The 25,113-nt window shown below is 40.8% G+C and overlaps 1 protein-coding gene across 1 annotated transcript; it reads left to right on the forward strand.

Annotated features, from left to right (window-relative positions):
* The first annotated feature begins 1,246 nt into the window (after positions 1 to 1,246).
* Positions 1,247 to 13,558, forward strand: scat (VPS54 subunit of GARP complex scat). Its single transcript, XM_065225757.1, has 3 exons — positions 1,247 to 1,604; positions 1,912 to 2,572; positions 10,802 to 13,558. The coding sequence occupies exons 1-3, from the start codon at positions 1,399 to 1,401 to the stop codon at positions 12,818 to 12,820; spliced, it is 2,886 nt and encodes a 961-aa protein (XP_065081829.1). The 5' UTR covers positions 1,247 to 1,398; the 3' UTR covers positions 12,821 to 13,558.
* The last annotated feature ends 11,555 nt before the right edge of the window (positions 13,559 to 25,113 follow it).

A 25,113-nucleotide genomic window follows, 5' to 3' on the forward strand; every position in this document is an offset into this window, starting at 1 on the left:
GCCAATAGGCCTTTTTAATAGAAACTAAACGATCGATTCAACCTCTGGTGGTGAATAGGAGAACTTCAAAAAGAGTGTTGTGAGCATAAATTTTTGCCTTGAGACATACACGGATAGAAATCTCCTTATACCTTTTGGCAAATTTCTATTGCTGATTATTCATAAAATGTATAAGTCAACTAATAAGCAGACGCCTTGCAAAAAGTTAATGAAGATCATGTGTTGAATGAAATGTATAAGCGGTCACACATACCTTTTCTGCATTCTTATAGGACCTATGTGGTTTGTCTTATGGAATGTATAAGGCTGATGTAATGGCAAAAATGTATAAGTGAAACACATGAATAAAATAATTGATTTTCGTTTCGTGTAGGAAGCGGAACACTTTTTTACTTTTCCTGATAAATTGATTCATCTGCGATGCTGCAAAACTTAATCTACAGTTGAAAAATTTAATTCTGTAACGTTTTGGAAAAGGTCCTGCTGGTGTTCAGGAATATTTTTGTTGCGAAAAATTAAAAATTAGAAAAGTGCCTTAGTGGTTATGATCTTCCGGAATTCTTGTGTGTGAATAGTGAAGGTGCAAATCAGTTCAGATTTGTGGAAAATCGTACAATAAGACAATTGCCGATGGAAATTGGCAAGATTTTGAATGAAAAATGCTGTTATTTGCGTTGGGGAAAATACTTATTCTGATATCACATATGTAAACAAACGGTTTGGTTGACGTTTCTTCTCGAACTCGCGTGGCGCACTCTACGTTGGTGGTGCATTAAAAAGGCGTATAGAGGTAACTCTAAGACCAGAAGGTCCCGAAGAATCGAGCTCAACTTTTTGGTTCAGCTCTGGTACTATCTTCGGTCCCCAGCTAATCGATGCACCCCTCGAAACATAGGAAAATCCATGAACCCCTAATTTTATCTGTCAAACTTTCATAGCGAATCAAAACAAACATAGTGTAGTACTGGAATTTATACTACGTTAATCGATTTGCTTGGGACCAATAGGCTAAGTCAAGTAGTGAGCCAATTTAAAATCGTTAGTTTCGTATTGATTGTTGATGATACTTTGTATGGTCATTCATGTCGGTTTGTCGGTGAGTGAGTTTTGAGCGAGGTTTATTTGAGTTTCATGTTTAAAGTTGGCCTAATGATGTTAGTTGAACCAACCAGCTATCCCCTCTTCTACGATTGGGTCAACAAAAGTTGTGTGACGTTTCTGAGAACTGTCACTCTTCTCTGCTAATCGTGTCAGGTGCATTTGGTGGAGCTGTTATCGTACGATTTTTGTGCATTTTCGAATATTGTTCATATGAAATTATAAGTAGTTTTTGGTGAAAACTGCTGCTAAAAGTGCCGATTTAGGGAGGAAGTTGAATCCGACATTCATCATGTGGCAATGGCTAAATTCAGCGGATCATTCGAACTGAAGGAGCCACCACCATGGCAAAACTGCTGCTACTGTGGTAGTTCTACGTCAACGTCCTCGTCCGCTTCCTCCTCCGCCACAGCGACGTCGAACCTTCGTCAGCAGCAGCTCCAGAAACAGCCAATACAGCAGAGTCAGCAATTGCTTTCCTTCAAAACACCAGCGGATTTCGTGAGGTATGTTCGATCTCTATTTGAACAGTTTTAATTGATGTAAATTGCTTTCGCCCCCCAGTTAGACAGTGATAGCCATCGTCACTGCCGCGAGTAGAACGGTTCACTGTTTAGCTTGTGGTGCGTATGCGAGCTCATCATTAAAATTCGAAATTTGTTTTGCTCGGACGGTGGACTTGTAACAATGATGAATTTCACGTTTATCCAGATTTTTGTACACAGCCGGTTCTTGCCACCTTTAGAAACAAGTTCATAAGTTTCGCAACGTATGTCGTGACAGTGTCTTATTATACCTATTTGGTCTTTGTAGGCATCTTCGCCAGCATCATTGCACCGTGGAGGGAGGATCGTATGTTTGTCGCTATGGCTATAACGGGGTCTGTTCATCGCTTCCACTGGATGGAGTCAGTGATAGGGATTACGAAATGCACGTCAACCGTTGCCACGTAAATCAACAACAGAAGGAATCGCAGGTCAAGTGGTCCGTCTTTTCGGCGGCTCAGAATTTGCCGGCTGTACTGAACGATCCCAGCCGTAGTAAGCAAACTCACTTTTTCACCAAAAAATGGGGCGATGCCTTTGTGGAGAACCAATCGATCGGAACATCACCGCAATTGCCCGACATCAAGTGGGACCATTTCGATTTTTATTTGAAACGGATTGGCAAACGCTATCGCGTTCACAATCGGATAGCAAAGACCGCGCTACCGAATAGTTCTAGTCAAAATCAGGCTCAACAGCACCAGCAACCGGTCGTGAGTGATCGATTACCGAATGGGGCAACTGCCAATCTGAAGGACATTCCCGAGGTGTTCCTGAAGCATAATTTGGAACTGCACAGCCCGGCATCGTTTGTGGCTGTCTTTCCGGGCATTGGAAATGATGGCGAACAGGCCAAACAGTCGAGCCGATTACTACAGGAAAAACTTAGTCACTACCTGGATATTGTGGAGGTGCTGATAGCGAAACAGGTCAGTACCTTCAGTGTGTTTTTTTTTCCATTCTTTTATACTCTTATCAGTTCAGCTTGGCTGTGCGAGTTAGTCAACTCAAGGTAGAAATGAAACGTGAATTGTTTTGGGCAACAGTGGCATTTTCTCAGTTAACTGTCGTGTACTTGAAGGCATGGATGTATATCCGTAGCTAAGACAGATGATAATTGCTTGAATATACACTGTTTGGAAAATTAAGGCTGCTGTACACGTATGTAGTTTTCCATTGGACTATCGAATTGGGACCATTTAGGAATGACGACGTATTTTAGGAGGCAATTCGCAAAAGATGCTCATTTCTTACCAAATTGGTGATTCGATTCACTTGAACTGAGAACCAACAACTCACTCCTAACTTTTCCTTCCTCTTCAATGAATTTTTGCAAACTTTCTCGAATTTATATAGAATTCGCTCAACTTGCACAAGGATCGGTGAACTGCTATAAAATCACTGCCTTTCAAAGAAGCTTCCCGAGGAGAAATTCGGAGGAGTATTTGTGAGGATAGTTGACCACCCACGATTTGTACTAATTGCATATACTATGCTAAATCTAAGGAATATGTTAGTAAAACTTCATTTAATTTATAAGGAGAATTTAGAACCTGTAAGTTGAATTCCAATGGAAGGAGAAAATCCAAAGCGAATTAAGAAATATATTCAATTCTGAGAATAATTCAAATTAATTTCTTAGGACCTTAGGAGTATGACAAATGAATATAAAGGTGAGTTCCCTAGGAGCAGGATTTAGCAGAATTAAAAAAACTACAAGGGACAGCCCAATGGGGTTGTACGCAATGATGATGTAGGACTACGTGGTATGATATAATACATATTTTTGTTAACTGCAGCAGGAGCTTGTGTTTTGCTGTGTAGGAATAGAAATTTTAGCGGGATTCTCTCTGTTTTTACTCTTTAGTATGTCTATGATTGCCCTGAAAAGAACCATTTGATATGAATTTTGGTTGGGAAAATTAACTCGCTTCCGAATTTTGTTTGTCTAGCATAGTATGTAAGTAAACATTGTTACCATTGCATGTAGTCACTTTGCTTGACGAAATAAATAAATAGATTATGAGCTGTCCTACCGCTTGACCGACATGCGAAAAGCGGCAGTGCAGCATAAAGATAAAAATTAAGTGCACATACCACTTTAAGTGGCGGCTCGAGCAAAGTTTGAGATCAAATTGAAATCTAAATTTGATGTTGTGATTTCGCTGATAATGATTGCTCAGGTTGTTGTCGTTTTGGTCGTTTTAACGGTTAAAACTAGGGTTAAAATGTCAAAATTGAGAGCAAAGCAATCTTCCTGTGACATCACATTGAAAACTATTTCTGATATCAGTGAGAGTAAACTGAAAACTCAATTTGATATCAATTTTTCCTGTTGATAACCAAACAAGAATTCAATTTGATGTTATGCTAAGGCAATGAAAACCCGCAACAACATATTTTTGAAGAGCAAATGTACAACAAAATGAAAACAAAATTAGGTATCAAATTTATCAATTGCGTAAACCGAAATCAAATTATGATTTCAGTTTGATGTTGATATCAAAACTTGATTTCGATTTGCTGTCATTTTGATGCTGGACTTTGCTCGGGTATCTACTCATATGTACTAGCTTAAAGTAGTTGATGTTATTGGGGTACCGCCTGTTATCTCTTTTTCTCTAACGAAAATTGAAAGGGAGAGCCTGTTGTCAAACAGCATGTTATTATGTCGTTTTCGTTGTTATCTGCACTTCTTTTGTATAATGAAAGACCATAGGTCAAAATGATTACGGGTGAACACATCGGGCTAACATTTGCTTACAAGTAAACGATGTTGAGCTGTCAATGACTCGCGCTTGTTGGCGGCAATTGTTGCTACAGATTTCATCAGTCTGTGCTTCTAACCAAAGCCACAGTCATCCGCGACCGAGAAGACATCGTTGTTGGACGCCAAACAGCAAGGAGGTACAGAGAGAGGTGAAGCAGATCGTGAAATATTGTTGTATTAGTAAACCAAAAAATCAACGTAAACGCAATTAATAACGTCATTTATTGCTCGTATCGTACAAGGGGTTAACTCACACAACATAACCGATTGCTTCACCTCGGTAATCCAGCTGATTGGCCAAACAGGACCTGGCCATACTCGGTATGCATTCGCTTCTCCGTAGCGGAACCGTGCGCTGTAACTATGTCCGACGTTATGTTTAACGTACAGAACGACAACGATTTTAATTTGACTCACTACTTGACTAGTCTATGGTCCCAAGTACATATATAAGCGTATCCCATTCTAGTCGAAATTCTAGTACTACACTATGTTTGTTTTGATTCGCTATGAAATTTTGACAGATAAATGAGGGGTTCATGGATGTTCCTATGTTTCGAGGGGTGCATCGATTAGCTTGGGATCGAGGAGAGTACCAGAGCTGTGCCAAAAAGTTGAGCACGTTTCATCAGGACCTTCTGGTCTTAGAGTTACCTCTATGGTACTACCCACCATAGTGCACTCAACAGATGGCGATAATGTGTTAGCGAAGATGTTTTACAGTGAAAAATATTCAATGTTATGTCTGTTTTTTTTTCAACTCTTTATTTGTTCCAAATTCAAAATAAATTACATTTCATTTTTAACCTAGGTGCTCCAGTTACTGCAGTAACGTACCAGCCTTAATTGTTATGATATATATCTAAGTGTTTTTACATTGTTCATGTCTTGGCAATTCAGTATTTTAAACAGGTTTTTTAACCTGCATGTCAGTATAACAATTGATATCTAAAAACTAAAAACTAAAACTAAATCTTATCTAAGTATAAAGGGAATTAATCGTTGCAATTGAGGATTGCAACGATTTTTGCCTGAAATTATTCATTATTTTGTTGGACATTTGTTCTAAAGTCTCAACATTCGAAATTCTATGTACCTCAGTAGTACTGTACCAGGGAGGCAACTTCAAAATCATTTTCAGAACTTTGTTTTGAATCCTTTGAAGTGCTTTTTTCCTGGTAGTGCAACAACAAGACCATATTGGCACAGCGTAAAGCATGGCCGGTCTAAAAACTTGTTTAAATATTTGAAGTTTATTCGTCAGGCAAAGTTTGGATTTCCTGTTTATAAGAGGATACAAACATTTAATATATTTGTTACATTTGGCTTGAATGCCCTCAATGTGATCTTTAAAAGTTAATTTTTGGTCAAGTATTAATCCAAGATATTTCACTTGGTTTGACCAGGAAATTGGAACTCCGTTCATAGTGACTATGTGACTACTACTAGGTTTCAAAAACGAAGCTCTAGGCTTGTGTGGAAATATTATAAGTTGAGTTTTGGAAGCGTTGGGAGAAATCTTCCATTTTTGTAAATAAGAAGAGAAAATATCTAAACTTTTCTGCAGTCTGCTGCAAATAACACGAAGACTTCTTCCTTTAGCGGAAATGCCTGTGTCATCAGGGTCATCAGCGAACAAAGATTTGTGGCAACCCTGAGGCAAATCAGGGAGGTCCGAAGTGAAAATGTTATACAATATTGGCCCAAGAATGCTACCCTGAGGAACTCCTGCTCTAACAGGTAGTCGATTAGATTTGGAATTTTGATAATTTACCTGCAGAGTTCTGTCAGTTAAATAATTTTGAACTAATTTCATAATATAAAGTGGAAAATTAAACTTTTTCAATTTAGCAATCAAACCTTCATGCCAAACACTGTCGAATGCTTTTTATATGTCTAGAAGAGCAACTCCAGTTGAGTGGCCTTCCGATTTGTTTGAACGAATTAAATAGGTAACTCTTAAGAGTTGATGAGTAGTTGAATGCCCATGGCGAAATCCAAACTGCTCATCTGCAAAAATTGAGTTCGTATTGAAGTGAAGCATCATTCTGTTCAAAATTATCTTTTCAAAAAGTTTACTTATTGAAGAAAGTAAACTTATTGGGCGGTAGCTAGAAACTTCAGCTGGATTTTTATCCGGCTTCAAAATTGGAACAACTTTTGCATTTTTCCATTCATCAGGAAAGTATGCCAAATGGAAACATCTGTTAAATAATTTTACCAAGAAAGACAAGGTACTCTCTGGGAGTTTTTTGATGAGGATATAGACAATTCCCTCATCACCTGGAGCTTTCATATTTTGAAACTTTTTAGTTAAAGACCTTACTTCGTCCAAATCAGTCCCCCAGGAATCATCAAAAATATTTTCCCGAGAGAAAATATTCAGAAAATCCCGAGCAACCTGATTCTCAATAGACATAAGACCCAAACTGAAATTATGGGAACTCTCGAATTGCTTAGCAAGTTTCTGAGCTTTTTTCCAAATTTGTGATCAAAATTTTACCACCTTCTTTAAGCGCTGGAATAGGCTTTTGAGGTTTTTTCAAAATTTTTGTGAGTTTGAGGGTTTGGAACTCGGGTCTAATTTAGAAACATTATTTTCAACATTTTTGTTCCTCAGGGCAGAGAATCGCTTTTTAATTTGTTTTTGCAAATCCCGCCAGATAACCTTCATGGCAGGATCGCGTGTTCTTTGATATTGTCTCCTACGGACATTTTTAAGACGGATCAAGAGCTGAAGATCGTCGTCTATTATAATTGAATCGAATTTAACCTCGCATTTTGGTACTGAGGCAGCTCTTGCTGCAACTATAGAAGTAGTCAGAGATTCAAGAGCATAATTAATTTCATCTTTGGTTTGCAAAGGAATGTTTCGATCGAAGTTATATCATAGAGGTAACTCTAAGACCACTGGGTCCCGAAGAAAATCATTATTATTTTTGGCTCACTCAGTACCAGAACAACGGTCCCAAGCAGTCCCAAGCTATTTCACTCACCCCTGCATGTTCTGCATGAATCCACACACCCCTGATGTTATCTGTCAAACTTTCATAGCGAATCAAAACAAACATAGTGTAGTCATAGAATTTCAACTAGAATAGGGTACGTTAATCGTTTGCTTGGGACCAATAGGCTACTAAAGTGGTGAGCCAATTTAAAATCGTTAGTTTCGTATTGATTGTTGGTTATATTCCATAAATGTTCGATACTGCTCCCAATCAGCTCTATGGTAATTGAAAGTAGAGCTGTTGGGATTACAAATTATTTCTTGGGATATTTCAAAAGTTACTGGAAGGTGATCAGAACCGAAGTCAGCATGGGTAACCAGTTGGTTACAAAGTTGACATGCATCAGTTAAGACCAAATCAATAGTGGAGGGATTTCTTGCAGAAGAAAAGCATGTTGGGCTGTTTGGATATTGAATAGTGTAATAACCTGCAGAACAATCATCAAACAGAATATTACCATTGGAATTGCTTTGAGCATTATTCCATGAGCGGTGTTTTGCATTAAAATCACCAATAATGAAGAATTTAGACCTATGACGGGTAAGTTTCTGAAGGTCACCCTTGAGAAAATTCTTTTGCTGGCCTACGCATTGGAATGGCAAATAGGCAGCTATAAACGTAAGTTGTCCAAATTTTGTTTCAACAGAAACTCCCAAAGTTTCAAAAACTTTGGTTTCAAATGAAGAAAGAATTTTATGTTTGATTCGTCTATGAATAATGATGGCAACGCCACCACAGGGTCCATCAAGACGATCATTTCTATAAATAAAGTAATTTGCGTTCTTCTTAACCTTATGGTCAGGTTTAAGGAACGTTTCAGTTATAACGGCAATATGCACGTTATGAACTCTCAAAAAGTTAAATAGCTCGTCTTCATTATTTTTAAGAGATCGAGCATTCCAATTTACAATATTTAATGCTTTAAAATCCATTACTGAATTTTAAAGTCATGACAATATTATTTGCAAATTTTACTCCAGTTTGAATAGCATCAAACATGGAGTTAGATTTAAGCATATCAGAAATCATATCAATTAATGATTTCTGTAAAAATTCCATTTTAGGCGCAATAATGCTTCCTAAGTCAAATTTGTCAAAATTTCCGTTAGAATTACTTTGGTTAGTATTTTGATTTCTACCCGCTGCAATAGCAGCATAGGTAGCTCCATTAACTCGCTGAACATTGTTAGCAGCGAGGGGAGTAGGTACAGATGAAACATTTGAAGCAGGGGTGATATTTGTACCTACGGCTACGAATGTGTGTTATGTCTGTTTGTCTGTCCTGTTACGAAGCTTCTCTTGCTCGACTTGAAGATATTTAGAGAAAAAGATTCATGCCAATAAAAAAATGTACGATCTCAAACTCCTTGCAATTCCGATCATGCTAGACATGTAAATATTTGAAAATGATACAATCAACGAACTTAAAAAAAAATGAGATGTTTGGTCCAGAGATAACTTAAAAATTAATGTCTGCACTTTGTGCTAACCAGGTAGATAAGATAAGTCAGAACATCGTAGAATGCCTTGGTTAGTCTGTAAAACATGAAGATTTTAATCCATACCTCTCACGCCAAAGTCATGACTATAGAAAAAAATAAGATCTGACCTCCAGCCAATTTGGAATGCCTTATAAACCAAACAAAATATGTTATGGAGCTTCACGAATGTTGCATCATTAAGCCGAATCACCGTATACCTTGTTGAGTATGCAGAACTTCAAGATATCTAGAATGATTGGAATAATCCAACCATGTTATTTTTAAACACAATCATTAATTTAGAATGATGTTATAAGTATCCGCGAAGCACGAAACGCTCAAAAATTTTTAGTGGAAATCGAACAAAATTTCTATTAACCTGTAAATATCTCCAAGACAATTTGGAGAATGATAAATATTTTGGTAACACAAGAAGATTTGAAGAACTTTTAATTCTACGTTTCTCCTGTCTTGTATTGATGTGCTTTTTTTATGGGAGCTGACGAAGTGTTGACCTATCACGACAGCCTTCTCTTCAGGAGTTATCAGATGAACCAATGGGTCGCCGAGACTATCCAGTGGGGTCAGTGGTGGAATGGGTCTTGGCTTATTTTTTTAAGAATTTTGGTTAGTTTCCAAAAGGGTTTTGCACAATCTGGGAGAAAGCGGATCCTGTTAGCAAAGTTTTGTTTTCTGAGGTTCTGGATGGTTTTGTTAGGCGATTACAGTGGGTCTTAAGAACCGGCAGGCCAGAGCGTTGGTACTGCCTTCGGATGGTGTTACGGAGTCTTATAAGGTCTTTGGTAGATCTGTCAAGGTTCAGAGTATTGCTCACCTGTCAGGATACTGGCACGTGTTGTTCCCTTCTCGATAGAATGCAGACACCGGTCAACGTCTTCGGGCGTCTCTCGAAGGACACCGTAGTCGACAGTGGAGTTGACACAGTGTTGGAACTGATCCCAGCTGACGTGATGGTAGTTGCGTCGGGAAGCTTGGAATTGGTTGACGGATGAGCCAACATCGGCCACCACCGGATAGTGGTCCGAACTCAACTCCTGGTGGGTCACAGGTTGCGAGATATTGTCTCCCATGTTACTGACGAAGATGTCGATGGTGGAGTGAACGCCAGACCGGCTCAACCGGGTAGGTGAGTCTGGCGCTATTATAGTGTAGTGAGCCTCTTGCAGGTCGTTGACTATTGCCCCAAGCCTGGTGTTTGGCGTTCATGTACTTCTCACGGCGTCGAGTTAGTTTGATGATGTCTCTCCGCAGGTCTGCTGCCGACCCGTCCCTGATGGTGACTTGTTTGGGACAGTAGGCCGCAATGATGGTAATAGGGTCGACAGGAGTGGAGACTTCCACACCCACCGCTTCGATCATCTTCAGCTAGAAACTCGGTAGCAGTCATCAGCCAATATTTCTCCTTAATGCGATAGCCACTCCTCCTCCGCAGGAGCTGGTCCGGTCTAGCCTAAGGAGCCGAAAATCGGGAAGGTGAACATTTATCTCCGGCTTCAGATGTGTTTCGGTGATGACAGCGATGTCTATGCTATGTTCATTGAGGAAATCAACGAACTCAATGATTCTGCTCTTGAGCGAGCAAGCGGTCCAGTTGGCTATTTTGATTACGATGTTCAGTGGAGGCGGTGGTAGGTTCGGGATGCGGTGGGATAAGTGGTTCTTATGGAATTCTAACGTTCCTTTGCCTCAGCGTGCTACTTCGTCGGTGGTGCTACTATAATTTTGAAAAAAAAAACATGTTAATATCTTAAGACCCTTCTGAGATATTGGTTTTTAAAGCCTGTTTTTTCAAAACGTGTTGGGCGGGATAGGGTTAACATAAAATTATTTACAAAAAAAAACCAATCCATTATAACGCTCGCAATTTTCCGTTTACAGGTAGCGGAAAAATCATCTGCCTTCTTCCACGCGATGACCTCGCAGGATGCCATTATGGAACAGATGCGGGAGGCCGCCACCCACGTTTCGAGGCTACGTTCTCGACTAAAACTAATCGACGATACCATCGTTCGCGAGTCGCTCCAAACCATTCACCTGGAAAGAATTAGGTCCAACAAAAATATCGTCCTGGAGCGATTGAAACTGATGTCGACAGTCCACCAGACCCAACCGATGATACAGTTGTTGCTCAGCACCCAGGATTACGTTGCGGCGCTGGATTTGATCAGCACGACTCAGGAGATTCTGAGTCAGGAACTGGTTGGGATCCATTGCTTCCGTCATCTGCCTTCGCAGCTGAGTGAAATGGAACGGTTGATCGATAAGATGCTGACGACGGACTTTGAACGGTATTCCACGGCAGACTTAAATCGACCATTTGCCAGTGGTCAGCGGGCCGCGGAAAAGGTTCTGGAAGAAGATAAGCTGATTTGTATTATATCTGGGTTGCTGCGGAAGCGGAATGTGGATTTCATAGACACGTACAAGCAGGAGGCGATAACGACGGTTCGGGCGATTGTAAAACAGATGGTGATTGAGGTGATCGCTTCCGGAGATGCAGAAATTTGCTTAACAGGTGCCGGGGAGGAGGCGCAGAGTCTGTCTCTTTCGGAGTGGATTGTGTTGTTGGAAACGGCAACGGGAACGCTGCTGAAGCTGCTCAAACGGGTTCGATCTGTGTACGACGTGATGCAACAGACAGCTGACGCAAGTGCCGGGAAAATAACTGACGATGTAAGTTTTATAGATACGGAAGCATTCCTTTGTACGAAGGACTACGAAGTGGTCAAGACGAAACTAGGTAATTTATTGCAAAGTGTGTGTAATTATTGTCATGAACGTTGCGCCAATTTGGTGTCCAATCAAAGCTTGGAGAAGAGTTCCGTTAGTGCGGAGCAGATAGCTAAGCTAACGGAAATTGTCGATCGATTCAGCGATGGTTGTGAAGATGTTTGCGGGATTCAGAGCGTTCCACTGAAGTTGGCACTGAGAGCTCAGGGTACAAGATATGCTCAAAAGTTCCACTCGGAGAGGAAATCGAAAATGGCCTTGCTGTTAGATAGCGAACGGTGGAAGCAAGCAGAAGTGCCGACAGAGTTTCAGAAGATGGCGGAAAGCATTTCAAAGGGAGAATTTTTGTGGAAAAACAAAAGCAAGGAAGTTAATGGAACTCCGGTTTCATCACCACCTCCACAGGGTGTTCTGCTGGTAGACGGACAACCCTTTGCACTGGTCGGCGCCGCTTTGTTACTAGTGCAAATTGTTAGTGAATATTGCCGTTGTGCTTCCCAGTTGCCTGTGATCGCAACACAGTTGGCTCGCAACGTTATTGACCTGCTTAGAACATTCAATTCTCGCTCTTGCCAGTTAGTTCTCGGCGCTGGTGCCCTGCACGTTGCCGGCCTTAAAACAATTACCAGCGGTAACCTTGCCCTCGTATCCCGGGCCCTACAGCTAGTCCTGTGGCTACTTCCACACGTAAAACGTCACTTTCAATCGCTAGAACCAAATGGAACCTCATCTGGATCGACAACGATCCTCACCGGGTATGATTCAATCGAGAAGGATTTCGCTTCCCATATCAAGGAGATCGAAAACAAAGTATTGGCGATCGTTTGTGACCTGGTGACAAACCAGCTGGCCAACTGGGACGCTCGGCCTCCGGTTCCATCGCAACCATTCCGCAACATCAGCCGGCAGTTTGTGAAACTGCACGAAGCGATAGCACCGGTCTTGCCCGATAAGCAGGTAGCTACCATCTACCGGGTGGTACATAAGAACTTCAAGGACAAACTTCGGGAACAGCTGCTTCGGAACAATATCACAAACAACGGAGGACCTCAGCACGCGACGGTTGTGTCGGAGCTGACGTTCTACATGGAAACCTTACGGACGTTGCAAGTGATGCCGGTAGAGGAGCTACGAGACGAAACTTTGGATGATATTTGGTTGAAGTAAGGGGTGTACTGTTGCATGCGGGACTTTTTATTTGTGTTACCGTTGATTTCACTTCATTTTCGCTTTTTAAAGTGTTTCATGAGTTTATAAAAAAGACGATAATTCTATAGAGTATTCCGGCAGGTTTGATAGGCTTGTGCGATTCTGAATAACTGTGATGAAATTTGTGTGTGTTACCGCTTTATAAATTTAATTTCCACGGTGAATGTAACTAAACTAAAAGCTAAATTTGTTTTCGGTTTCTATTTGAACCGCTTAATTCTTCAAGGAAATCCCAACTTTTAAGCTTCACTTTGATTTATCAAAATCGTAAGCTTTATTTTAAATTGTTATCACAGTCCTTTAAGTTTAAAATGCCCTATTCTGTTACTAGTCCAACTTGACTATTATTTAAAAAAAAAAAATTCTTCACTAAAATGTTTGCAATGTTTTAGCTAGGTAACTATTTAGAATTTTGTTAGGGGAAATGCTATCTCACAACTTCAACTTTTTTCACTGTGATTTCTTAATTTGTTTCTACCACGTCCTCATGGCCACAGCCTTGTTGTTAGCATTCATGAAACATGTAACTTTGGTCAAACAAATATGGCAACCATTAAATTATAAGAACACTTTAGATAACAAATTGATAGAAAATCAGCGAATTTCAAATGAATATAATACCTTACGTAAGCTAGTAAAGTGCACTGTTGTTGATGATTAATACCAATAGACAATCCGAACACCAGAAAATCCGCGAAGAAATTATGCAAAGCCTCGTACACAATAGTTTAAGACACCTGTCCTTGCGTAGGCAGATCGGTCAGTTCAAAAATAGCAATAAAGCCGCTGGTGTTGACCAACTATTAAGCGAGTTAATAAAATACGTGGGTGAAGCACTGACTAGAGCGTTTCACTGGGTAATTACCAAGATTTGGGAGGAGATATTAACGATTTCAGTACTTATCCATTATCGATCGAGTCCTTATTTCATCCGAAAAGGTTTTCCTTCGGTGTGAGGAAGTCTCATCGTGTGTGTGTGTGTATGTGTGTGTGTATTCAATCTAACCCCCACTGGCCGGCAGTGGTCTTATGGAAGAAATTTGCTTACAACAATTCTTGATGTAATAATTTAAAGCAAGTTTAGTCCGAGAGTTAGAAAGCGATAGCTCTACTGCAGATTCAGCAACCCATTTCAGAATGCCTGGTAATTCACGTCCATTCCGAGGTTACTTTCACATACAATAAGCCCCGCATGTAAACACTACCCTGCGTTTTGTTCAGAGAGCGTATAGGGCGTCGTTGTGCCAATTTGGTCGTGGCACATTTCGAGGATGAGAGAGTGATTGCAGTTTGCTCAAAAGTGCCTGAGTAAAATGCAAGTATTTTCGATGATTACCCGTAGTTGTTACAGTGAAGATATACACACATATTCTCGTTTATGTCTGGACGTGTTTGCCATACAGAAACATTTTTATTTGATTTTGTGTGGTGGATGGGTTTCGGGCGTGGACAGGCATATGGGCGATAATATTAAGTTTACGTTAGGATAACGTTGAAATATTGAGAAATGTATCGCTTCAGTTTAAGAAGCACTTCACTTCGCAACCGATGAACCATTCTGACGGCCCACATTGCCGTGCAGGCGCCGTTTGTTGGCAGGGTCCAATATTGGACAGTTTGACGTTTATAAAGTACCATCAGTTAAAACTGTATTTTTGAACTTTATCTCTATACATTCTTAGATGTTTCTTAGTAGATTATCATGTTGGTGTAAGCTGATTCAAAGAGTAAATGGTATTAACATTGAGCTGTCCATAGTTGGGCGTTGTTGAACTTCTGGTACTTGCACAACATTTCATCTGAATACCAAAGTAACCATATAATCACAAAATAACTTTAGGTGTGGGTTCAGAGTGGTACAATGTCACTGAGATATGGGTAGTTGGGTATTCAGATGAAACTATAACTTTAAAAAACTAATCCTGGTTGTATCTCTTTTTCGTTTTTTCGTTTGCATGTAACACTGTTTGATATTACTAACCGCACCGAACCTTCATTCCGGGTGGTGAGCGAACCTGAAGAAGAAGAAGAAGACCATAAACCCCTTCTCGGAACGAGTGTTTTGTTAGTGGACCTGGTCTGCTATTCAAGGTTGGACTCTGTGATGATAAGTATCACATAACAGGTAAAGTAGGCAGCACCATCTTTATCGAAATGTAAGTATTATTGACAATAATCATAACTAGATTATATACAATACAATAATACGATAAGTATTATTGATAATCATTATAACTAAATGAAACATAAATGCATATTCATCAGCACTCATTCTCTACCAATTCTGTTTTTCAATACCTTTTTCTCTCCTTTCTCTTATCCTTCATCTATGCATCTACGCTTCTATGTTAAGGATCACCTAAACCCTCATTCAATATTCGGCTGATTTCAATCGACTCGCATAAGTCATTATCTAAGAGCCATCTCATCTTTATCTATCTGATTGCTGCATGGAAGGTGTATAATTGGTCACCAAAATTCCACTGGGGACCAGGCTCAATGCCCCCTTGAGCATGACACAATAACAATAACAATAACAATAAGCCCCGCATGTAAACACTACCGTTATCATATGAATAATGGTACTGCAAACACACTTCCAGATTTCTAAATGTGATGTTTCAAAATCTGGCGCGTATTTAGTAATATATGGAAATATGCATTTATGATTGATTATAAATCAGATGAATCTCACCAAATTCTGCCTCCAAAAAAGGACCGGTTTGTTCACTCGTGGTAATCGAAAACATCTTCCGCGTTGTTTTTACAACCCAACACGACATTTTGAATCACATTCGAAGTTTTTCATTTGCACCGAATTTTTGCTTGACACCTAATTCGCGTGCATCCTCAGGAAGGCAGAACGCCAGCACCAAGAAAAGAAAAAAAATACCCGGTAAAACTCTTCTTGGGAGGGAGGCAAAGCAACACAGCAACACAGCTACTCGAAACAAATTCTTGTCCCAGATTTTTCACGTTAATTACAATATCACTAAAAAAAACTTCTTAAGACGTGATAGATCTTAATTTACACTTATCCACACGCGAAAACTAACATTTGTTTGATTTGGTACAATTAAAAAATATGCAAAAAACAGATGAAATCAGCGCCAGCGAAAACAAAACCAACCGCTCGCGGGCAGAGCCTACTGTGTTTTTTCATACAGTCGGTGTGAGGAAGTCTCATCGTTGCATCAAATTCACTTTGTGCTCTAGAGAAAGTTTCTTTGCTTTACTTGTACTGCAAGTGGAACATAGCTAACTTCACGCATTGGAATTAGAATTGGCCTGTAACGCAGGACGATTCTAACCAAGCAAATTCCCTTGCAAGGAGTTTACGAAATAGAACGTCGTTTAGAAGTTCATAGCCTAAACTCCCGGTTGAATATTTGATGGTCTGTAATGCAGAACGTTGAATACGAAACCAGCAAGCTAACACCCTTTCGCTGCTGACGTCGTAAGATCGACGTAAATCCAGTCGTCGATACATGGGGACCCGTCAGTATACAGGCCCACTGGGAAACTGCTTGAGAGGGTCATCCTCAACAGGCTGTCGGCTTACACCGAAGGTGTAGACGGCCTGTCAAGCAGCCAGTACGGGTTCCGAAAAGGCAGATCTACGGTGGAAGCCATCCGTGACGTCATCCAGACGGCAGAGGTGATCCAACGGAAAAGAAGGGGTATTCGTTACTGCGCGGTGGTAACTCTAGACGTGAAGAATGCGTTCAACAGCGCGTGCTCGGGGGCGATAGCCCGCTCGCTACACCAACTCCGAATCCCCGGAGGGCTGTACAAGATTCTGGAAAGCTACTTCCACTGAGCCCGGTGTTATGGAACGTCATGTACGACGGAGTGTTGAGGATAAGATTCCCAGTAGGCGTGAAAATCGTTGGTTAGCCCGACGATGTCACGCTGGTAGTTTACGGTGAATCCCTCGAAGAGGTAGAGCTGACAGCGGCTCACTCCGTTAAGCTTGTGGAGGAATGGATGAGATCCAGGAAACTGGAGCTCGCCCATCACAAGACGGAGGTGGTCGTAGTCAACAACCGCATGTCTGTGCAGCATGCGACGTTGACAGTTGGCGAGAGCACAATTAGATCTGTGTGCTCTCTGAAACTCTTGGGGGTTATGCTCGATGATAAGCTCAGCTTCGGCTGCCACGTCGAGTACGCCTGCAAGAGAGCGTCCCAGTCCGGATAACATCGTCCCTAGGATGTGTGGTACCACGGAGATCTAGAGCGCGGTGGTGACTGCGGTCACCCACGTAGCGCTAGTGTGCATGTAAACTTTCAGAATATGCTATGTCTCGAAAGCCTGCTCATATAGGATGTTGCTGTGCAATGTGAGTGTTTCCGGAACAGGGGGCTGATATCGATGCAAGATGCTATTTTAGAATCCAAGATGGTGGCTATCTGTTTTAGAAATACTCTCAAATACCCTACAATATGGGTATTTTCCGAACCGGGACGACGAGTAGTGGTCGAAAATTGATGCAAGATGCCATTGTGGCGTCCAAGATGGAGGCCAACTGTTAAAAAAACCTGTCAAATACCCAACAATATGGGTATTTTCGGAAACAGGACGACTTGCAGATGTCAAAATTAAATGTCTGTCGCCATTTTGAAATTCAGAGATTGTTTTTATGTGCCCCACACATGATTTTTTGCAATGTGATCAACAAATGATATCCATGCGTCGGACACATACTTGATATGTGTACACATAAAAGTTATGTGTAACCACTCATACTATTCATTTGATTAATAAATTTCATGTGTGCTTCTGGGTGGATTCTGTTTATGTGTGGTCACATGAAAATCATGTTGAATTTCACATGGGAATTCGTCAATAAAATGTGTGGAATTGTATTAGTGCAACAGTATGGGTAATGACTGCAGGTATAAAATAGACCCCAATGTGGTCGTTAGCCTATGGTCCAGTAACTCCTGTCCCTACCACCCCTGTGCCGGCTTGGGTACGAGTAACCATAGGAAAGATCGGGTAACCAACCCCTATGGGACCTTGGTTCTAGGTCGTATGCTGACAGGGAAGGGGGGGGGGGGCTTCTCTCTCCGGAGGGCGTAGCCTAACCGTGCGTCTGTTTTCCATGTTAGGGGCGGCTCAAAACGGCGTCTGTTTTCCATGTTAGGCGCGGCTGATCACGGTCCTAGTAACCGGTGGAAACTAACGATTTTAAATTGGCTCACTACTTGACTAGCCTATTGGTCCCAAGTACATCTATACTGGGGTACGCCATTCTAGTCGAAATTCTAGTACTACACTATGTTTGTTTTGATTCGCTATGGCAGTTTGACAGATAAAATGAGGGGTTCGTGGATTTTCCTATGTTTCGAGGGTTGCATCGATTAGCTTGGGACCGACGATAGTACCAGAGCTGAGCCAAAAATTTGAGCACGTTTTTTCGGGACGTTCTGGTCTTAGAGTTACCTCTATGGTCTTAGTGCCAGCTTAGGACTCTAAACAGAGCTATGCACGATGGTCCTCCGGTGATTCAGGCCCTACAAGCCAACCGTAAAACTCAAAAAGGGTCAGGAAGCAAACAATGTAAATACGGACCGGAACAATCGGCATAGACCCAGGCAACGAATACGGACTAGCGATTGGAAATGTCAAAATTCGATGTCCACCGTCATTTTGTAATCCGTTGGGTTTTGAAAAAACAGTCAAATACGCTACAATATGGGTATTTACCAAACGAGGACGCCGTTTAGAGGTCGAAAATCGATGTGTTACACCATTTTGGAATGCAAGATGGTTACCATAAGTTTTAAAATTCTGTCAAATTGCCAGTAGATGTCAATATTCGCTGCACCGTCTTAGTGTTCATTGAGCACTTCCACAGTTGTTCATTGAGAGCTTTCCAACGAGTACCATGTTTGCATTATCAATTTAGGATCGTCAAAAAATCTCACGATACCGAATAAATCTACGAAAAATCTATTTCATCTCTTGTATCGAAACCCATCTACGCTATCCTTTTTGCAAGAAATCTTCAAAATAATCATCAATCTTCCTTCTATCTGATAGGTGTGCGTGCACCTGTGTTGGTGGCGCCACTAAAGCATTAAGCAAGCCTCCTTATTTCTAACTTGTCAGTGATGCCAGTTCTTTTTCAGGTCAATTTAGTAGATGTCAGCTCTTGAAAATGATAAGAGGGCAAAGGCATCCCACTGGAGACACTTAACACTTACCAATCGGACAAATACAGAGTTGATGAATATTACATCCAAACAGCTGCACATTGTGATTCCACTTCTTGTGTAATTATTACAAGGCTATTATGATAACGTTTTACTTGTTGATAATTATTATAACACCCTTGTAACATGTTATAACAGTTAGAATGCACAAGACATTACCAGTTACGAGTAGCATTAATTGATACGTATTATATTTGTTTACTGCGTATAAATTAAAGTGAAGAGCGGTGGTAGAAAGGGCACGCGCTAGTGATTCATTACCACGTTTAAAAGAATTCCAACAAAAGAAAAATCACACTAAATAAACCAAATAAATCCCGTTTCTGTGAATATCGCCTATGGATCCGTATTTCTGCAAAATTCAATCAATTCTATTGAGAAATCCAACTTAAACTCCTGCGTGCCTGGTGGCAAGAATAAGCACTAACCGACGGTGATTAGTCTGTGACAGCCCTTGGCAATTTTTTTTTTGTCGGGTATTTTCATCACTGCGACCATTTTTCTGATCTATTGTGATATATTTCTCATTTTTTTATTTAGCTATATCAAGATGCCGTATCACTATTATTAGGAGTGATCGCTATCGTTTGACTAATAGCATTATCTCATCACGGTATTATACTTCGAATAAAGTGCACTGCCGTACTGGGAGTTGTTCTCCAAATGTCAAAGGGGGTTCTATCAGCCCCTTGTCGAAGAACTTACGTGTTTTATTAAAAATTGTCGGACAGTGGCATAGCAAATGTTCCGAGTCTTCCATTTCTATGCCAAAGCAGTGGCATACATCATCTTGAAGTTTTCCAATCAGCTTCAAGTGATAACGGCTTGGACAATGACCTGTTATTAGACCTGCATATATACTAAGATCTTTCTTAGAAAGTTCCAGGATTTTGTGGGTCACAGAAATGTTTGGATTAATGAATCGCTTCGACTGCCTAGCAATAGAAGTGTTCTTCCAGTTTTCCTCCACTTTTGAAGATTCCCGCGCTTTTAGCTCCATTCTAAGAGATGCAGCCGATAAGCCACAAAAGGGCTCTGGCCCGATGAACTTATGAGAAGATCCGAGTTTCATTTCTCATTTCATTTCGAGCTCTTTCATTTCCCTCAATCCCGCAATGACCAGGAACCCAATATAAACTGACTTGACAAGACAATTTTTGAAGTGATTGAACACACTCCCAGACAAGTTTTGATGTACATGTCGCCGACTTTAAAGCATTTAGGGCATTGACTGTTGGACATGACGCATATATTTGAACTCTTATAGTTTCTACGCAAACATATAATGGAACACTCTTAAATTGGTTGGATTTCAGCTTGGAAGACAGTTGGCCATCTGCCCATAGGAACCGATATGTCTATCCCTAGGCCAGGTACTCATGCTCCCACTTGATTGTTCAATCTTGAACCATCTGTATAAAAAACAATCGATCCTGGACGAAGAACCGAGCCACCAAATTGCCATGAATTACGCCCAGGGTCAACTACTTGAAAAAATCTATTGAAATTGTATCTTTTCTCCATCCAGTCTTCGTTGTTCCTTACTAGAGAGTTGATACTAACAGTTTTTAGAATCCTAAGATGTCCTCTAAGATCTCCTTCAAAGAGTTTCACTGACCTTGTAACCCTTAGAGCACACTTTTAGCACAAACGAAGTGACAGAGGGAGCGGCTCGAAAACTTTGGTGACTAACCTGCTATTTCAATTTTTCAGTGTACCACATGGCAACACCACTACTACTGGATTGTACCACATGGCAACACTACTACTGGATTGTACTAGCATTTTCACCAAATGTATTAGAATGTTTTGGTTCTATATCTTTCACTCTACTCAAAACTGAAATGCATAAAAAAATGACAAAATGATACACTCTTTGCACACTGTCAAAGAATCATTGTATACAAAATCAACTTTGTTCAAATCAAAACAAAAAAACTAACCCATCTGGTGGATGATGGCACAAGCTTCCAAGAAAATTCTATTACAGTGAACCACATTATTTTAATGGATTTCTTCGCCAGTTAGTCGTCTGTCACTTCGTTTGTGCTTTAAGGCTTCTAATTGTACAAAATGATGCAATGGTAGAATATAAAGCAAAGCATCCAATACCGTCGATGGTGTACTTCTCATTGCACCTGTTATTGAGAGAGTTGCTAACCTTTGGAGTTTTTCTAACTTTCTCTGAGCAACACTCTCTTTTGAGAACGCTGGTTTCGAACGCCTTTGGATACGGTTGTGTTTTATGTTTGTTCTCTGTTTTGTGCGTGCATTCGCTTTAATAGTTTTCGGCTGCATTTGCCGGATTAACGCTGTCACTCTGCCTTCCGGACGGTTATACGTGTGTGAGTGGTGGTTTTCTCGCTTTCCGAGAAGTTTTAGAATTGAGAAAGAAAACATGATTCATCATGTTTGCAAGCAACAGAAGATTTGACGCTATCTGCGTTGTTTGTTTTTTTCTCCCGGTCCAGAAATTTGTGGCATCGCGAGTGATAATTCTAATTTTAGTTTATTTACGCGGTGATGATGTTGGTTCACTCGCAACTATTTTTGAAAACAAAAATTACGTGTTTTCGAACGAAAGTGTACCATAAGTGCTTCTGGACGTGTTTCGCAATTGGGTGTGGTGAAATTCGTGCATTCCCGGTTGATTTTGGAAATCCGTATCACAAAATTGCCCACCGATTCCTTTTTTTTTGCCGTTCGACGACGACGGGTGTGCTTTCGCGAGAGTGACGTTTATTGAATGCGTTTCTTTGCACGGGTGTGTTTTTTTTGTAACTAGCGTAAGTGTGCCTGCGGTTTGCATTGAGTGTCGGAGATGTGAGTAAGCTGAAGGATGTCTCGCTGGATACACCCAAGACTGGACGGGCGGTAGCTGGTGGCCGTGAACGGTTCCTGGGGAAAGCACTAGATGCCACCCTCCTCCCAGATGATCATGGCAATACAGGAAGTATTACAACAAAGGTAAATGCTATTAGAAATTTTGCAAACAGTAACAGATAGCGGACATGAGGAACCAGTGGAGGTGCCGGGCAAAGGTGTTTATCCTAGACAAATGGTAAGTTACAAATTCGCTGTCGCAAATTCAGTCATAGGCGCCGTCGTAGTCGCTGTCGTAATCGCCGTCGGAGTCGTAGGCAGTACCGTTAGTATATTTACAATTAACCATCAACCGCTGAAAATATGGATCATCGCGTATTTCTGTTGTTCATTACATGCCAAGTGAAATTCGAGAACGTAATTTCATTTGAATAGCTTGTTTAACCAGGTCTTGAACGATCGTCACGTCGGTCATAGCTTGTTATGATTGCCTGAACCATGCGTAAAGAGAAAATCGAAAAATTGAACGTCACGTGAAAGTGGATCTTAATGAAGGCCTAAGTACTCTTTCGTAGCTTTTAGTTTTAGGATTTCAAAGATCGTCGGTTGCAGTGGCTTGCTTACTGAGCAGAAAAAATCGGTCCCAAGTCCTTTCATATTAAAAATGTATGGTAAGATCGCTTGTTTACCGTGTATTTTGTAAAACTTTTCGGTGTCGTCGGTGCCGGGCTTGAATAGTTATAAAAACTTGAGTAACGCTATAATGTGATATGAGGGGCTCGGTGGCTCTACTCTAGAACAACCGGTTTTGCTTACTGAGCAGAACATCATGAGTCTAATCTCAAGCCCATCCACATTCAAGATTCTTCAATCGTTTTATTTGTTAACATGACTACATGGTAATAACAGCAACTCGATGATTAAAAAGGAGCTCGTCAGCCTATTGGCAAACGTTTTTGCTTACTGAGCAGAAGACCGTGGGTTCAATCCCAAGCTCCTTCGCGTTATATGATGGTTAGGACATCAATTCAGCTTATCGTTTACCAAAACGAACCCTGCTGCAAACCCAACCCTATTACCCAATATCCCAGTGATTCCTTGTGGAAGTGCAGAGGTGTTCTCGGCTTCCATCAAAGCGAGTGTCACGTCAACACATTCCTACCCCTTCTTTTCTTGACCTGTGTTCGGGCGCGGCCGGCGCTGGTATTGCCTAGTTTGAGATCACCAGTTTTTACACATTGAGGATGATTGCTAGTCCCAAGCAGCGTCTATTGATTCTCTGTGTAATTACAGCTGGTCTGGCAATAACAGAGTAGCAACCGTGGGCGGTCAATCATGCTCATGCTTTCTTTGAGCATTACTCTCTTTTGTTTTTGGCCACCAAACCAATGCACCATAAGTAATCCTGGGTTTCACAATTGCCGAGTAAATCCAATGGATCATTTTTGTTTCAGTCCCCACTGTTTACCGAATGTTCTTGTGCATATCCGTGGATCATAAGTAGCTTTGTTTATTGCCTGCTCTAGATGCATATTCCAATTAAGTTTACTATCAAGGATTACTCCAAGATATTTGACAGCATTAGAAAGTTCCAAAAGTGTGCCTTTCAATCTTATGTTGTCTAATGAAAATTTCTTTCTTCGCGTAAATGGCACAATAGTAGTTTTAGAAGGATTTATGTTTAATCCTTCCTTATCACACCACGATGAGACAAAATTTAAAGCAATTTGCATTCTGTTAGCGATAATACAATCATATTTGCCACGTGCAATTATGATTATATCATCAGCGAAGCCAATTATTTCGAAGCCTTGGGCTATTCAATTTTTGAGAAGATCATCAACTATTAAAGACCACAATAGAGGTGATAACACGCCATCCTTTGGTTGCTCTTACACTGATGAGTGAGCTTCCAAGGTTTGGTGATATTTCACCTTTTGATAATATTTCATTAAAACGGCGCCAGTGGTGTAGTGGTAAGCGTGATTACCTCTCACCCCAGCAGGCCTGGGTTCAATCCCAGTCGGCGCCGCCGGGATGTTCTGAGGCATAACATCTCTGATCACGCCTTCCTTCGGATGGGAAGTAAAGCCGTTGGTCCCCGGTTCATGAGTTGATGGGTCGATAGGTAGGGTCCAGGTGTGGGAGCTGCCTTCCTGGCACGTCGGTAGCATTGGTGCTCAGCACGGAAAACAAGAACGACGGAAAAAACAAACCAAAGGAAAAAAAACATTTCATTGATCCAATTTACAATGCTTTGATCGAAACCACGTTTCATCATAGCTGCAGTCTTTGAATCGTGAGATGAATTATCGAATGCACCTTCAATGTCAAGGAATGCAGCAAGTGAAATTTCTTTTGCTTCAAAATATCTTTCTAGTTTTGTAACAACCGTATGGAGTGCTGTTACTGATGACTTACCTTCCTGGTATGCAAACTGATATTTGCTCAGAGGATTTGTATCTAGATATGATGACTTTATGTGTTCATCTATTGTTTTTTCCATTATTTTTAGAAAATAAGAGTTTTTTGGTTGAAATTTCAAAAATGTATTCAGTTTGACACATTATTTCGGACTTATCACCGCTGCGATTGCAGCGTCACGGTGGTCCATTGAAACTTGGATTTGTCAATAGATCTACACAAAATTTGGTAGAACCGGCATCACTGACTTGCATCTGGTGCTCAACACAGTGCTAGTGTGCATAAAAAGTACACCCAACCGGGGGATGTAAGATTCGCTTACAATTATGTGGGATTCATCATCAGAGGATGTTAGTGGAGACCGCATGAACCGAGGATGCGATATACCTAGCTGCGGTCCAATGCAAGAAAATTGGAGACCGGAAAATGTAGAGTGTATTAGTGAGGTAAATTAGTTATGTCGAAAAAAAAAAATGGAAACAGACTGCCGGCTGGACTCGAACCACGAACGTTACGAATATCAGACCTGTGCTTTCTCCACTGCTCTCTCCATGCTCCTGAATATAGATAGCCTAAAAGCAAACATGAAGCGCTTATTTTCTCGCATACTCGACTTCGTATGCTTTTTCTGCTGGAGAGTTTCGAGGCAAGTGTGTGCTGCGTTCTACAATGTTCTACAATGTGCGTCGTTCTACAAGCTTACTGGTTTAGTAAAGATCGTAGATAGAACACGAAATAAAAAAGACAAAAAACCATTACATCGCCTGCATGGTCAATTCCTAA

The sequence above is a fragment of the Ochlerotatus camptorhynchus genome, unplaced genomic scaffold, assembly GCF_037179485.1.
Source record: "Ochlerotatus camptorhynchus isolate MF236.1 unplaced genomic scaffold, CSIRO-AGI_Acam_v1.1 ptg000233l, whole genome shotgun sequence".
NCBI lineage: Eukaryota > Metazoa > Arthropoda > Insecta > Diptera > Culicidae > Ochlerotatus > Ochlerotatus camptorhynchus.